At 48.9% G+C, this 15,894-nt stretch overlaps 7 protein-coding genes across 7 annotated transcripts; 4 read left to right on the top strand and 3 right to left on the bottom strand.

The window, feature by feature from the left end:
• Positions 1-305: 305 nt before the first annotated feature.
• Positions 306-2,064, top strand: N7532_009058 (uncharacterized protein; the record flags this gene model as incomplete). The annotated part of the gene is made up of 2 exons (XM_056621549.1): positions 306-565; positions 618-2,064. 2 exons carry the CDS (start codon positions 306-308, stop codon positions 2,062-2,064), a joined length of 1,707 nt encoding a protein of 568 aa, XP_056472355.1.
• A 415-nt stretch (positions 2,065-2,479) lies between these two features.
• Positions 2,480-4,446, top strand: ilv3C (putative dihydroxy-acid dehydratase; the record flags this gene model as incomplete). Its single annotated transcript, XM_056621548.1, has 2 exons — positions 2,480-3,196; positions 3,259-4,446. 2 exons carry the CDS (start codon positions 2,480-2,482, stop codon positions 4,444-4,446), a joined length of 1,905 nt encoding a protein of 634 aa, XP_056472354.1.
• Positions 4,447-6,426: 1,980 nt separating this feature from the next.
• N7532_009056 (uncharacterized protein) lies at positions 6,427-8,447 on the top strand (the record flags this gene model as incomplete). The annotated part of the gene is made up of 4 exons (XM_056621547.1): positions 6,427-6,815; positions 6,885-7,155; positions 7,240-8,207; positions 8,387-8,447. The coding sequence occupies 4 exons, from the start codon at positions 6,427-6,429 to the stop codon at positions 8,445-8,447; spliced, it is 1,689 nt and encodes a 562-aa protein (XP_056472353.1).
• Positions 8,448-11,095: 2,648 nt separating this feature from the next.
• On the bottom strand, positions 11,096-11,747 carry N7532_009055 (uncharacterized protein; the record flags this gene model as incomplete). Its single annotated transcript, XM_056621546.1, has 3 exons — positions 11,096-11,335; positions 11,474-11,627; positions 11,680-11,747. The coding sequence occupies 3 exons, from the start codon at positions 11,745-11,747 to the stop codon at positions 11,096-11,098; spliced, it is 462 nt and encodes a 153-aa protein (XP_056472352.1).
• Positions 11,748-12,339: 592 nt separating this feature from the next.
• Positions 12,340-12,759, bottom strand: N7532_009054 (uncharacterized protein; the record flags this gene model as incomplete). The annotated part of the gene is made up of 1 exon (XM_056621545.1): positions 12,340-12,759. One exon carries the CDS (start codon positions 12,757-12,759, stop codon positions 12,340-12,342), a length of 420 nt encoding a protein of 139 aa, XP_056472351.1.
• Positions 12,760-12,799: 40 nt separating this feature from the next.
• On the bottom strand, positions 12,800-13,206 carry N7532_009053 (uncharacterized protein; the record flags this gene model as incomplete). The annotated part of the gene is made up of 3 exons (XM_056621544.1): positions 12,800-12,913; positions 12,972-13,085; positions 13,177-13,206. 3 exons carry the CDS (start codon positions 13,204-13,206, stop codon positions 12,800-12,802), a joined length of 258 nt encoding a protein of 85 aa, XP_056472350.1.
• Positions 13,207-14,437: 1,231 nt separating this feature from the next.
• N7532_009052 (NAD(P)/FAD-dependent oxidoreductase) lies at positions 14,438-15,655 on the top strand (the record flags this gene model as incomplete). The annotated part of the gene is made up of 1 exon (XM_056621543.1): positions 14,438-15,655. The coding sequence occupies one exon, from the start codon at positions 14,438-14,440 to the stop codon at positions 15,653-15,655; it is 1,218 nt and encodes a 405-aa protein (XP_056472349.1).
• Positions 15,656-15,894: the final 239 nt, after the last annotated feature.

The following is a 15,894-nucleotide window of genomic DNA, read 5'->3' as shown; positions in this document are numbered from 1 at the left end:
CGTGAAATTAAGATGTAAATGTGAATGTCGGCGAGTGTGTGTCCGGCTGTGTTGTGGCTATACTTAGATTGTCTCGGCGATCGTGATGAGCTAAGCAGAAGTCGGGCCAGGTGGAATTCCTCTGCGTCGCCATTTTCGACCCTCTAACCGGTCCCAAGAGGCCCAACGGTGATCACAAATTTCCTTCTCTAATTATTTTTCGCGTTCAGTCGCGTTTCCAGCAGTGAGTGGGCGCCGCTGAATCGGCGTCGTGCCACGATCGGCACTGTTTGTCTCTTTCCCATCTGAGTGCGCCCAGTCGCAACATGGAGAAGTACGAAACGCCGACCAACGGGCTCATCCAGATGGTCCGGGACGGCCTGCCCGAAATGACCTGGATGACCTTTTTTGCCGTTTTGGCATTCTCGTGCATCGCGACTCGCATCATCAGCGGGCTTCAAGGCCGACAGCAAACCCGAGATCCGTCAGAGCCTCGAGCTTCGCGATTGGCGCCGTATTGGTTCCCCTGGTTAGGACATAGTCTGTCCTTTACATGGAACCATGCCAGTCTTTTTCAAGGGCTCAGGTGGGTGATGCACATGTTGCCACTGTATTCTATCGGTTGCTAATTTGCCTAGGGACTCAATGGATGAATCTGTCTTTGGCGTCTACCTCCGTGGCGAGACCCACGATACTGTGATCTCTCCATCGATGATCAAGACCATCTTGTCTTCCTCTAAGAACTCGTCGCTAGCGCTTGACCAGGCACTACACAATGTCTTTGGCAATCGCAATCTCATTCACAGTTTGCAGCAGAGCCGCAATCAGGAAATCAGCGACGACGTGCCTGGTTTCATTAGCAAGGAGTCGTTTTTGAGCGAGGCCTCGGCTGCGATCACCAAAATGGTCCAACGAAATATCCCCAACTTGGTGAGCTTCAGTCAAAGCCCTGTTGACCAGGCGCCCTGGGAGCGCGACAGCAGCAAAGTGTCCGTCGTCCAAGAGGGCGAATCAGTGTGCGAGGCAGACCTTTTCGCCCTCGTGCGAAATTTTGTCGGTCACCACATGTCCAACTTCCTGATGGGCGAGGCCTTTTTGGAAAATTTCCCCATGGTCGTCGAGGACCTATGGAAACTAGACACCAACTTTGTGTCGTTGTTTGTGGGACTTCCGCGCTACGTGCCAGCCCCTGGCGTGTCTGCGGGACATGCTGCGTGCGATAGACTTCACCATATAATGTCTATTTTCTACCGTGCATTTACGGCCTGGGATGACGGGATCGACCCCGGAATCGAGCTTCGCGAGCTGGACGACGTGTCCGAGTTGGTGAAGGAGAGAATGCGGACATTCCGCAAGCTGGAAATGACCCCTGGCGCCAGTGCTGCGGGCAACTTGTCTTTGTACTGGGATGTGATGGAGCACATTACCAAGATCACATTCTGGACTACTCTTCACATCTTTGCCGACAGCGCTCTTCTCAAGGAGATCCGAAAGGAGTTCGCTCCCTATGTGAACTCTTCCCGACCTAGTCGCGAGGAGACAGGGTTCCCATTCGACGAGCCTCCCCGCCTGAGTCTTGACCTCGACAACGTTCTTGAATCGTGCACACTCCTGAAGGCGTGCTATCACGAGACCGTCCGCCTCCACTCTGCCGGTGTCTCTTTCAGAAGGCTTGAGTCAGACCTGACTTTGACGGAGTCAGATGAAGATGCGACTGAACCTTGTACTTACAAGCTTCGCAAGGGTGAAAAGGTCATCATGCCCCATGTCGCTTATCAGACCGATGCTCGGCGCTTTTCCAACCCAGACCAGTATGATCCTCTACGATTCGTGGTCACAGACCCTGCGTCCGGCCGCAAGCAGGCCAGTGCTGATGCTCTTGGTCCTTTTGCGGAGGGGCTTTATGGAATCAAGGACAACCAATTAAACGAACGGTCCATCTTGGCTTTCACCGCGGGTATTGTGTCGATGTGGGATATCACGTCCGCTGATGAGAAAGTGCTCAAAATCCCCAACAACAAATCGACCTGGGGCTCTTTCCAGCCGTCGAAGGATATCAGAGTCCGTATGAAGTCGACAGTTTAAGCGACTGGACCACGATCTACTTCAATCGCGATATCAAATCAAATATGCATGTCACCATAGAAAGCGTTCAGTCGTCCCGTTTCCAATTTAATTATTTTCACTGGATATCATTTTCGGCGAAAGCACAGCTCGCTGAGTCCGAACGACTGAGGTATCTCCTAACAAATCAAATGTCTCGAAATTTTTAGCACAAGGAGGGATCAGCCTTATATACTGCGTGTTTTGATGAGCCTACGCCAGAGATGAGTGGAGCGCGGGGTGGAACACCCCGGAATAATATCCGGTCGGAGTTAGCCCGAGTGACACCATCCACTGAGCAAATGGCCATATATAAGCTCCACCAGCTCCTAAGACCATTACCACGCAGCAGTGGCTCGCGGAGCTGATTTCAAACCAACTACCAGCCTCGTCCAACATGCCGACTGAACAAGAGCCCAATAGTGACTACAATCTCGCCACCCCCATCACTACTACCTCGGGATTGCGCCAGGGTCTAACATCCTACGGCGATGCGCATTTCTCTCTCTTTCTCCGCAAGGTGTTTATCAAGGCACTCGGGTATTCTGAAGACGCGCTCTCACGCCCAATTGTGGGCATCATCAATACCTTCTCGGGCTTCAATCCCTGTCATGCCAACGTCCCTCAGCTGATTGAGGCCGCCAAACGGGGTGTGCAGCTCAACGGCGGTCTTGCGGTGGAATTTCCCACGATCAGTGTCCACGAATCTTTCTCACATCCGACGAGCATGTTTCTGCGGAATCTAATGAGCATGGACACCGAGGAGATGATCAAGGCACAACCATTGGATGCTTGTATTATGATCGGAGGTGTGTATATCCTTTTCATGTTGCCCTGGCTTCTTTTCTCCTCACGAAGACGGGACATCTTCGATCTGCCGAAATACTCACTGACCTTTCTAGGCTGTGACAAAACAGTTCCTGCACAGTTGATGGGTGGTATTTCCGCCAACAAGCCCATTCTTCCACTGATCACTGGTCCGATGTTGCCAGGTAGCCATCGCGGGAAGAGGATCGGCGCCTGCACCGACTGTCGCAATAACTGGGCTGCCTTTCGAGCGGGGGAGATTGATGTCGAAGAGATTTCCGCGATCAACGAAGAGCTTGCCCCAACAGTAAGCACCCATGATCTTGAATGTCTTGTCGGAGCGACTCTTAACATAGCGGATGTTTTCAGATTGGAACATGTGGCGTTATGGGAACAGCCAGCACCATGGCATGTGTCACCGCAGCCCTAGGAATGATGCCGTTGCGAGGCGCATCCGCCCCAGCAGTGTCGTCTGCAAGAATACGCATTGCCGAAGAGACCGGTGCAAATGCTGTCGCAGTGGCAAAAGCCTCTAGAAAGCCGCAAGAATTCCTGACGAAAGAGTCATTCCTGAATGCTATCACAGTACTTCAGGCGATAGGCGGGTCTACGAATGCAGTTGTTCACCTACTAGCGATAGCCAATCGACACCCTCAGCTTCAAGGCGTCATCACATTAGAGACATTTGAGGAAATCGGACGGAAAACACCGCTGCTGATCGACCTCAAACCGAGTGGAGATAACTATATGAATGACTTTCATAATGTGGGCGGCATGCTAGCCTTACTGCAAGTCCTGCGTCCACTACTTCATTTATCTGCTAAGACGGTCACCGGACAGACATTAGGAGAGATTCTCGATGCAGCTCGATCCAGGATGTTATCGTTCGAACAAAACATCATTAGGCCCCTATCAGATCCGCTCTTCCCTTCATCGTCCCTTGCTGTTCTTCACGGCAACCTCGCACCCAACGGCGCAGTCATCAAAGCATCTGCTTCAAAATACCGCCATCTCCTCACACACACCGGACCTGCTGTCGTCTTCGAGAACTCCGCAGACCTAGCCCTACGCATCGATAATCCTGCGCTGGAGGTCACAAAAGACAGCGTGCTAGTACTCAAAGGCATCGGACCGATCGGGAATCCTGGAATGCCCGAAGCAGGCCTCATACCAATTCCGAGGAAACTCGCCGCCACAGGAGTGAAGGATATGCTACGACTGTCAGATGGCCGGATGTCGGGAACGGCAGGGGGGACGATTGTTCTCCATATCTCGCCCGAAGCCGCAGTACCCAGATCTCCTTTTGGAATTGTTGAAACAGGAGATCTGATCACTTGCGATATTGAGAATCGGCTACTTCATTTGGATGTCTCAGATGAGGTCTTACAGTCTCGAATCTCTCAGCGAAAGAATGCTCTTGAAGCTGAGGCTGGGCCTGCGCAAGCCAGGAAGAAGAAGCGCGGCTATCGGGGACTATATGAGCGGTCGGTGAATCAGGCACATGAGGGGACCGATTTCGATTTTCTTTCTGCTGCCGGGCCTGGTGGCTCTGACTAAACTAATGAAATTTGGAAATCGATTTCGGCGAAGATGCCCCAACGTCCGATTTATGCTTGCCTCATGTCACGCCCAACCTGCGACCATCTAAACAATCAGGATTTTTCCAATCTAGCGATGAGGAAAAAGAAAATAAAAAGACAATCACTCATATTGGATTCAGCGTTGGATATAAAAATGGTTCAAGCGTTTTTGGGTTCAAATGGTCGCCTTCATGGATTTTGAGAGAAATACAAACAAGCCAATCGTGGAAAGCAGAAGAGATCGACATGCAGGATGCAAGGTATAAAATGCTCCATATAAATCTTTCATGAGCCCCAATACAACGCTGTTTAATTTCGACTCTGGGAGCCTTGATATTTTGGGCACAGAGGAAGATCGACCAGTCCACTGCGCCAAGTGCCAAGATACAATACCATGCGCACGTGCAGGGATATGGGTCAAAAAGTTATGGGAAGCTAGCTTCCAAGACGATGGCACCAACGATTTATCAGACTGTGGCATAATCGGTTCGAGCTGCAACATCCCTCCCAAGTGCTCTTTCTACGCAGATGCCATGAAAAACTGTACTGGGTTTCCAAGTGGGTCGGCACCCTCAACAGCAAGTGCAACTCGGTTCACGAGAAGTTACTTTGAGAAAGCTGGCTCAACGGTCTTGCTATCGATCAGGTCGGCGTGGACTTCACTCCTCCCAAGCCTGACAACTCTTGGGCATCCTCTGTGTCTGCTGGATTCACCGCTGCTCTTGGTGGTGGGATTGGAGCAGGGCTCGGTCTTGATGGGATCGCCGAATCCATTGTCGCATCTGCAGCGTTCAGTGTTGTTTCCCAGGACGAACGCAACGCACCGCAGGTGGATATGACATCGATCGAGAATACCTTGAAAGCCATGTGAGCTCGGCAGGGGATGCAGTGACTACCGTGTTGTCCAAAGCCGCTGGAGAATAGGACCCTCGGGGCTGCCTGTTCTTTCGAATAACGGGTATCAGCACGTCACCACGGGATTCTTTGCGAACACTGAGATCCTTCGAAGATGCGGAGAACTCTGTATCCCAAAAGGTCTGGGATGTCGTTTGGACGCAGTAAGAATATTTGACTGTATGGAGTCAGCCAAGTAGATTTGTCAACTTCCGGCCAGTCACTGAAGCGCTTGGTTGTTCTTCCTCGACCATGGAGCACAATAATAGTACTAGCATGTTTTCCACTTACTGGTCCGACGACTAGTAGGATGGGGTAAGGCTTTCGAGGATCGCATATGGTTGGGAATGAGGGTAGCCTAGGTGGTGCTTGGCGGTTGCGAGGTCTTGTAGCATGTGTATAAGATGGTTGTATTGTGTGTGGATCTGTGGGTCTCGGACCCGGTTATATAGTGAAGAGGGGAACACTCGATGGCAGCACGCGCTGAGACGTGCGGGTCGATTCAGCAGAAAAACCACCACAAAACACACGCGTAGCAATCAGGAAATTGCGAGAACCCCAAATGTAGGGGTCAGGTCGGGGAGGTGTAAGGTGTATTTTAGAACCACCTATCCGGCCGCCGTATACTGCCGGCTATGTCACATAACATGGATGGCACCCATGTGGTAGGGGGAGCTCTACCCACTACAATAGATACAGGTCTAACCCTAATGCATGAGTAGTGCGTGTCAGGGTGACAGGACAATACCATCAGTACATGGATCCAACACGAGGTGTGAGGCTCTGCGGACGTTGCTGCCTGAGACTGCAAAACGCACTCTGTCTGCATCGGTGGAAGGCCTGGATCCGCCTTCTCGCTCTGTACTTCCTTCCCACTTCCTTCTTCGTATCCACCTCGCGCTTGCTTATTCTGTGAATCTGTCGTGACTCACAGTCTTGGCAGTCAAAGATGATTTATTTTCGAGCCGCAAACTTTTTCGCTTTTAGCGCGTGGGGACCAACGAGATTTCACTTAAAACACAACCGAACCCACGAAGCCGGATGAGTCAGTCCAACTGCCCAGATGTCTCGCAACATTCATCTTCGTCTCCCAGTGGAGCTGATCGATATAATTGCTCAGTTTCTGGCCCTCAAGCATCCGCCAACTCTCTTCAATCTCGCATTAACAAGCAAAACATTCTATGCGCATCATCACCTAGCGATCAAATCGATCGTCTATCATGATATCCTCATAAAGATACCCCGCGACGAAAAGAAAATTGGAGATGTTGTGAGTGACCTTGTGCAAAAGCTTCACCGTACAGATAGCTTTCGTTATGTGCGAAGAGTCTTTCTTGTCCATGGGCGCCTTGGGTACAATTATGGAACAAGTATGCCATCTGAGGACAGATGGAATCCACCTCAGTTGTCGGACCTTCGGCGTGAGAGACATCCAGATCAATACACGACCCAGTATGAACATGTACGACAACATTCGGGATGCGAAATGAAACCACTGTGGGTTGAGCGTTTTTTTAATAGCGTTGGTGGTCGGGATCTCTATGGCGAGTCATGGGGGTACCACCCCGAATCAATGTGGAAGCCTGTCGTCGATTTGATCAAGCAACTGCCCGCATTGAAAGATCTTATCTGGCACTACCCTGAGCAATTTCCGGCTTCTATTCTCGAAACACTTCATCGAGATCAGCCGCAATGCCTGCTTCACTTGGATTGTTTTTGGTTGCGCAGCCAGGGTTCTCCTGAGACAGACCCGGGGGAACTTGCGATTCTCACATCTCCTTCTCTCCACACAGTAAAAATGACAAGAATAGGTGGTAGGAGAGGACATCCAACTATTGCTAGGAGGCGTTATGAGACTCTTCTACGTTTGATACAGCTAGCTCCGAACTTGAAAGAAGTCCATCTTCCAGATTCGACGCTTGAAGAGCCACCAAAACAAGGACTAAAACATCCACCGCGACCTGCCTCATTAGAAAGATTCAAGGTTTCCGATGGATTTGGATCGCTTACTCGAAGTGAGGATGCCTGCATATGGAGACAGTATATCAATTTTGCCGCCTCGCAGGAACTTGAGATCGACTTGCCATCGGCCGATTACGAATCATTTTGGCAGTCACAGGTCATGGATCTCTCATTTCCAGCGCTGAGATCGTTGACGTTGGATATTGGTCGCATGTCCTCGTCAACCCAGACAATGAGCTACTATGAAAAAGTGACCAGTTTTTTACAGGGCCTGCCACCTTTGGTCGAACTGAATTTGAATAGATGGCACTCATTGATTCCTATTGAGTCGATCGCCAGACGCCATGGTCCTCGGATTCAGAAGCTGAGGCTGATGCATCCATTTCTTTCACAGGGCCTGAACGAGCAAGAAATTTGCCAGATCAGCAAGTATTGTCTTATTCTGAAAGAGTTGGCGATCACCATCAACCGCACTCAAGGCAACTTGAGGGAATTGGCTCTGTACAGAGCCTTGGGAGCCATAAAGGATCTCAGACATCTCGATCTCGATTATGAGACATCTCTCACGGCAGAGCCGCACGGAGTGATACCCCGCGAGACTGTGATCTCGCCATACGACATATTCGAGAATCCCAGGTCACAGGAATTGCCGGCCGATCCATCATTTGACGGGTTCGACAATGAGTTCTGCGAAGGTTCTCTCCGTTTTAATTTTCGGCCTCGAAATGGTCACATACGAAAGATGATAATTGATTCGATAATCGACGAGAAACTTGCGCGTGAAATCTTTGATTGCATTTCTTCCACCAAACCCCGGCATTCTCTGCCTCTGAAAGAACTCACACTCAAGATTAACCGAATGGATATCTATGAAAGTTCTTGGTTGGTGACCAATCCTTATATTTATTGGCGTGTCCAGTGTACCCCCTGCAAGAAATATGGTGAAGGAATAGTTGTTGAACGTCTACCGGAACCATATTACGGATCATGGTATGAAAAAAATCATTCAATGCATTTGCCTCCTTGGTTGGAACCCATTTTTTATCGGATTTTCCCGGCAGCGAAGCCGAAGGGAAGACCGCGAAAGACTTCCAAGAAACTGGCGACGAAGCGGGAAAATGAAAGGCTTCGCACGGCTCCTACCTGGTGGCATCACATACATAGTTTTCCTCTTGCCACCAACGAAAATATCCGGCATTGAAATCATCTCAAAACGTGACTGATGAATCCAGAGCTAAAAATTTGATTTTTTTGTCATTTAAAGCGTCTATTTTATTGCAATAGCGCATGGAAGTTGATTATTCTGGTGGTATTTTGGGTGGTTTCCAAAGCGCGTTGGGGGCGGTAGACGTGGTCGCCACTCGCCACCCGATTATAAGGCACGATGTCAACCCTGTCCGCACCCCGATACTGGTTGCATTCATCGACTTGCATCCTGGAAACAGGATGCAAAGTCTCATTCCCAGCATGTCAAATTTATGTCAACCTACAAAAGGCTATTACATGTGGCTAAACCCGGTTTCATACATTGGATTTGTTCTTGAAAGCAAATGAATGAGCTTTGCTCGCCAGCAGGATCGATTCATCTTACCCACAACTGCGACGTGGACAAATGCGCGACCGAGATATTTTCTTTCTTACAAACCTACGGTCTAGCAAGCATCAAAACATCAATTGGAAATCTTGGCAACGATGTCTTTGAAGCTACAATTTTCGTTTCTTCGCGCCATTCGGGCTTCTAGGACCCCAAAATAGGGCTGATTAAAAAAGCCCTCGACCTATGGGATTTTAAGGACTCAGCACATCACCAGTAGTCCACAATTCCCACGCGCATTGGTTACTTTGAGCAAAGAGTCCCACGTGCATGAGCCACTACCAAGGACTCCCGAAGTAAAGAAAACGCAGCGCTTCAGAGAATTTGATTTGAAGGCACATCACACATCCCACACTATCGGATTTAGAATCGTCCCATTATCTTTCCCACGCAGTAGCTGAGGACTTTGAGCATACAAAATGCCCTCCACATTCTGCAGGTAAATTTTGACCCCATGTAGATAGCCCATTTTGCGGGGAAGACCATTTCGATAAGGATTTGATCATTTTGAGGTCATCGGTGAATCGCCTCGCATTTAAGCAGGAAAGCGGCAAAGTCAGTACGGAAAATCAATAATGGAAAGAGACTTCCCGATGGACCCATCATTATCCATGCATTATGCCTCTTCCGAAAATTATGAATATGAGTTGGTAGAGTTGTTCGTATTTGTTTCAATTTCGGGACAACTCTTTTCCGCACATGGGTGGACCCACCGCCCGCTCCCGCTCCCGCCGTTGAACACCTGGGGAGATTAACTCTATCGTCACTAACCCAGCACAAACATCTTCAGGTACTACATCATTGATATCTACGGTCGGATCTGCACGGGATATCTGTCCTGGATACAAAGTACTTCCTTTCCAGCTTCGAATAATGTCAGGATACAGTCCTGGCACTTGTTCGACGCTGCCCAAAAGTGGATACCCACTCGTTCAGATACAGAACCAAACCCAGGACGCGATATATCGAATCTGGTACTGCTGACATCAAATATTGATATGACATCTCCCCAGACCAAGCAGCTCATTTCAAACATTATCATCACGTTCTTGCTAGCGTTGGTCTCAAGTCGACATTATTTTCTTTTACGATTTTCAAGGCAGCCTTACACAAATATTGAGCGACGAACTCGTTCAAAGAAATTGGCTCTCAGGCGAGCGTGATGGAACAGCATGGGGCTAAGTTTTCTTTGTGACGATGACCCTATTGTCCAAATCGCGATTTACGTCAGATTTTATTTTGGCCCTGTTTGGAGAGTCAAATTCCCCAGCCATTTCGACATAGATACACTTTGCTGTGATGTTTCCGTTGCCTCGATCCAAGAAACCGGAGAGCGACGCGAATAAGGCTAATAAACGTTCATCTGGCCCCCTGTCCATCAAGCCTTCCCATCGGCCCCGACAGATAGCACCATCCTTTCTTCCCGCATGGGACATGGTCTAGTTGCAGGAGACTTTAATCCAGTATTTGACAAGGACAGTGGGCTTTTGCAAGAGAACAGCTTGACAGATATGCGGGAGTCTCTTCGTCCCGAGGGACCTTGTTATACAGGGGGAGTGGCAAATCGACTCGATAAAGCTGGAATTCTAGGAATGAAGACTTATTATATGAAGATCTTGGAGACCAAGAGAGTGGGGATCAGGATGTGTCCCCTTCTAGAGTGACCATCATGCTCTGCTCTACTCTTTTGGCCTGGCTGATGACGAATGATCGACTAAGAGGCAAGAAGCATGTTTAATTGGATGCGTTTGTTTATGTGATAGCGCAATGAGGGCATTCGTTCAGTTGTCACATTGTCTAGACAGCTAATTATCGTGGAAAACTATGCCGTCATGGACTCTTTACCTGTTGCAATGTTTACCTTCAAGTTCGGAATAGCTACGTCGAGTCATCTTTCTCGCCCGCCGAGATCGTACCGATAGGCAATACCTGGATGGCTCCCGCCTTACTCAGCCGGCGAAGTTGTCGACTCCAAGCTCATCCGTAATCTAGTTTCCACCAGGAACCCCCTGTAGATAAACATAGGTCTCCTTGGTGATCTCTTCGCCATCTCTTGCAGCAAAAATGGCCTTCATGAAACGGAATCCGGCATAGACCATGCAGGTTGTGGCACTCCCTGCGCCTTGCTCTTGACAATCTCGTCTCCACCAAATTGGACGCCTCCTGCTCATTAGCATTATCTCTTTCCCTCGTTGCGTTCAAACATACGATGAATAACTGCAGCCAAAGTCTGATCATCTAGGTTGACAGCAGACTTGGCCTGGCTATATAGCGGAAGATTGGTGGCACCGCTGTGACCTCCGATTACAGACAGCGAAGTCCTCAGGGCCCGCGTTTCCGCCCAGAACATGTCCCAGCGAACTTTGCGAAAATATCTCGAATAATCAATGCATTGGTCTAGACCAGTCAGTACAAGCTGTCAATGGGGGAGGGAACTGTGTTTACCTCGAATAAATCTACATAGGAATCAGACACATTTCTCTAGCTAATTGAGGTACTAGGATCTACGTACCGTCTCTGGTCATTGCAGGCTTTCAGCGATTTTCGCGGTTACTACAACAATATCGGCCCCCTTCAGGGATTTTTTAAAGCCTTCGTCGGCCGGCAGGTGTTCAGTAACTTTGGCCTTGGTATCAATGTGCATCAAATCTGTCGCAATTCCCGGTGTGTGCACTACGTCGTAAATAAAAATATCATCAAATAAATTGCTCTGGATGGAAGTCAGTCACAAATCTAAGTCACGTCGCATGGTGCACTTACTGTTTTGCAAAAGAGACTGAGCGGTGTTCTGATCTGGCCGGCGGCATCCAGCAAGGCGATTTAACCATATTGAATATGGATGGTGGGTCAGTGTGTCGTTGGTACTCGAGGTCCACACTTATCTAAAGAGATCAATTGTAATTTATGCTTTTTATAGAGACGAAACCTACCGCCGCACGGTCCATAAACGTGCTGATCGGGTCCCCTTTCGGGAGAACATGTACGCGAGGGATAGAGCTAATATAGGCTGAAAGTTCCGCCGCATTACCGTGCCCTTGGAATGACTTGATCCATAAAGTTGCCGAAGGCCGACTGATCACCCATTCGTGGAATTAGCTGAGTAGATGTTCACGCCACCTCGGATGAAGGGTCAAGTAGATCAGAGCATTTCATTCTATACCGAAGAATCTCAAACACATCCTCACAGAATAGCATGCTGGGTTACGATTTTGTAACAAGATCAATTTACTATGTCATGGAAGAAGTAATTGAGAAAATGGCTACATCCGAAATAAGAACTATTGAGACTTGTGTTCTACCTGAGACTTGAAATAGTGAAAATTCTCACTGTCTTTTTTATACCGAATGCTGGCGCTCCGCAACAGGTGACAGTAGATTCTCTCCTAGAATCGTACGTCACACATTATCCATTGCCCAAGTCTACATTTTTGCCAAAGTTTCAACAGTATGTGTACCAATATGCGACACCATGAATGCCAGTTCCTGCTTCAGGAGCTTCACATTGATTTTGGGCTCTCCTTCGAAGACATCTAAGCCCACAGTAGTAATATGGCCTTCCTCCAATGCGTCGGTCTTGGCAGCCTCATCCTTGACAGCACCCCGTGCAGTATTAATAATCACAACACTGGGCTTCATTTTCGCAATTTCTACAGTCCCGACTAAATGCTTCGTCTTCGCATTCAGGGGTTCACTGGCGCTTATGAAGTCACTTTTCGATAGAAGTTCATCAAATGGAACATATTCAGGTGCTTCGGCCTCAACTGCTGAAAGGGGGTTCCGGTTTTTGTGAATGGTTTTGAGACCGAAGGGGCGACAGCGACGTTCGATCGCGCGACCCATTCGACCCATACTAGGAATACCAAGAGTCTTCCCTTGAAGATCATAGCCGAAATCCACTCTCTTCTATAGGTGCCCAGCTCGACTTAAGAAAATAATGGATTGGCTTGATGTAGGGCACCCAAGAGGAGAAAGACAGCCAAATCGGCGGTCGCATCTGTTACAGGATTAGGCGCATTTGTGACTATTATTCCTCACCTTGCGCATGTGCTCACATTTATTGGGCCGTATCCTTTTGCATTCAGAATTAGTAAAATGTTTCGAGCAATTGATAGCGAATGAGAAGTACCATCACTATTGTGACAGATATACTTGCAGCTTTCTGGCAACTAATCGATGAATTCGGCATCAAATCTACCAGCCACATAAACGTGTTAATCCTATTCCGTACAGAATATTAGCCAACACTTACTGACTCACTGGCAGATGTTCTGTAGATGGCAAAGGCATTCTTGTATTAGCTTTGAATATCCTGGAAGAATTCGTCCCTAATCTTGCTCGTGAAAGCTTCAGTACGTGCTATTTGTTGAAGCTGTTCGAAAGCCCCTTTGGAGTGTCTGACGATGTTGAAGAAAATGACAGGTGGTTTCTGAGACGACATCGTGAGGGGGCTAGCAATGTCGAGGTATACAGCTTTGTTTCAAATCGCGTCTGGATCAGAAAGTGATAGGGGGCTAAACATAGTTCTTGGGCTCTTAAAGGAGACGTAAGCTGGCAGATCCTCGTCGGAGTGGAGACTTGTCTCGCTCTGTGTCTTTGGCAAAATATTCCGGCAAATCTTTCAGGCGAAAGGCCTGGCTGTACACGTGAAACGACGGTAATTAAAATGATTAACACAGCGAAGAGCCAATTCCGTACCCACAACTCTTTCTTTTACTCCGAGCACTGTCAGCTGTTTTGGTGGTTTCAAGTATATCCAGAAGACTGTTGTGATATGAGGCTGGTGCAGATCAGGAAGCAAGCCGAACTATCGGAATTAATCCCGAGATATCTATACGAAGAACCAAGTTGATTTCCAATCAACTTGCTCTTCTCGTTGTATATATATGGCCTAATGTTTCCCTCTGAACAATAAGACAATTCATACCTCTGAAGTACAACAAAAACAGCTCACGGCCTGTTTAAGATCTGTCTACGCAGCGCTCATCATCTCGTCTGCTTTCCATGTGCCTTTTGCAATACGGCGCTTTCGTAAGATTGGCTCTAGCTTGGCTACGGATGTAGCAGCTGAATTGATGTTGTCGTGACATCTAGATAGACGCTTCTGAATATAGACTGCAGCCTCGGGCTTTTGCAGCAGACATCAAGCTCAAACTGCAGAGAAAAAGCATCCCCAGGACTGGAAGTATCTGTTACTTTGGCATTTCTCCTTTTCTAGCGATGTCGAGGGACGGACCCTCACGAACTGAGGTCATCCACTTGGGGTGCTCGGCATTCCGTCGGTGCTCGGCATTCCGACATCCCGATCCAAGACCGAAATCGACCGGGATCTTGAGAACATCACAAATGCAGCTCAAATGGCGTTCAATTCCAGCGATGATAGGACGAACGGCTATTCTTTCAGTTCTGGCGTCTCAAAAATAGATAGAGATCAAGTTCGTATCGCTGTATAAATAGATGCGGACCATCTACTTCATAGCCTATACATGACCCCTCCTCTACCCGATCCCATGCAAATCAGATGGCCGAATCGAAGACAATCCTCATATTAGGAGCCTCATACGCCGGACTATCATCAGCACACTACATTCTCAAACATGTTCTCCCCAGTCTACCTCTAGACCATAAAATAGCGCTCGTCGCCCCGTCAAATGAAGTCTTCTGTCGACCTGCCTGCCCACGAGCACTGGTTTCAGACTCTCTCCTCCCACAGGAGAAGCTATTCGCTGATATTCCATCACTTCTTGCGGGAAAAGAGCGAATCGTTTTTGAGCAAGGCCTCGCAATATCCCTAAATCATCGCGAGCGAAAGGTCCGTGTCCAGGCCGGTACCGTCGAGAAAGATATATGTTACCATGCCCTGATCATTGCGACCGGCGCATCGACTGAATCACCCTTGCTCGGACTAAATGAGGGCACTTCGGAAAGATTACGCACATCCTGGGGTTCGTTTCGTGAGGCGCTTCCGACCGCGAAGAGAATCGTTATCGGAGGTGGCGGACCTGCGGGGATTGAGGTTGCCGGGGAACTGGGCGAATACTTGAATGGATATCTGGGGTGGAAGGGAGGAAAGTTGAAGGATCCCAGAGTATCTATCACAGTCGTCACAGCTGGAACGCAAATTCTGCCTGCCTTGCGAGAGAGCATTGCGCGCAAAGCAGAGGGGTATCTTGCGCGATTGGGCATTTCCATACTCAAAGGTGTGCGAATTGAGGCTGTGGATCCTGTCAACTCTGGGAATGAAGGAAAACTCTTGACTGGAAAGACGTGTGTCAGATTTTCGAATGGGGAGAGCATTGAGGCCGACATCTACATTCCTGCCATGGGCACAAAGCCGAATACGAGGTTTGTGGATGATGAACTCCTACTTGATGGACTGGTAGAGACTGATCAGCACTTGCGGGTCGAGAAGGCCGGCCCGCGGGTGTATGCGATTGGGGATGCGAGCTCATATGCGCGGCCAGCGGTGCATGCGATTCTCAGTGCGGTGCCGGTTCTCTGCGCAAATATCAAGAGAGATTTACTTCTGGAGGCGGGGCAAAATGCGGGCGAGGATCGTGTGTTCCGGGAGGATCTGCGAGAGACGCAATTGGTGCCGATCGGAAGGAATAAAGGAGTTGGAGCGGCGATGGGCTGGCAGTTGCCCAGTTTTTTGGTGTGGCTGATCAAGGGCCGGGACTATTGGCTTTGGACAACGGGGAAACTGTGGTCAGGCAAGCAGTGGGCCAAGGGAGCATAGTTATGACGCAGCTCGATCCGATCGGACGGGGATCGACTGCTATCGTGTGGAAATGTGGATTGGAGCGGGGTATTCTCGGAACCCTTGGTGTAACTACTCTAAGGTAGGAAGGAAAGAAGCCGCGCTATTTAGACATGTCTGCTGGGGTGTTATGTGACCCCCAGTAACAACCCAGGGTCTGGGGTTTTGTCATCTTAGGTGCAGTCTATAGTCTGTAAATCGGGTTAGTGGGGGAATAT

The sequence above is a fragment of the Penicillium argentinense genome (genome assembly GCF_028826775.1).
Source record: "Penicillium argentinense strain IBT 30761 chromosome Unknown utg000009l_segment0_segment0, whole genome shotgun sequence".
Lineage (NCBI taxonomy): Eukaryota > Fungi > Ascomycota > Eurotiomycetes > Eurotiales > Aspergillaceae > Penicillium > Penicillium argentinense.
This window is presented reverse-complemented; position numbering and strand designations above follow the sequence as displayed.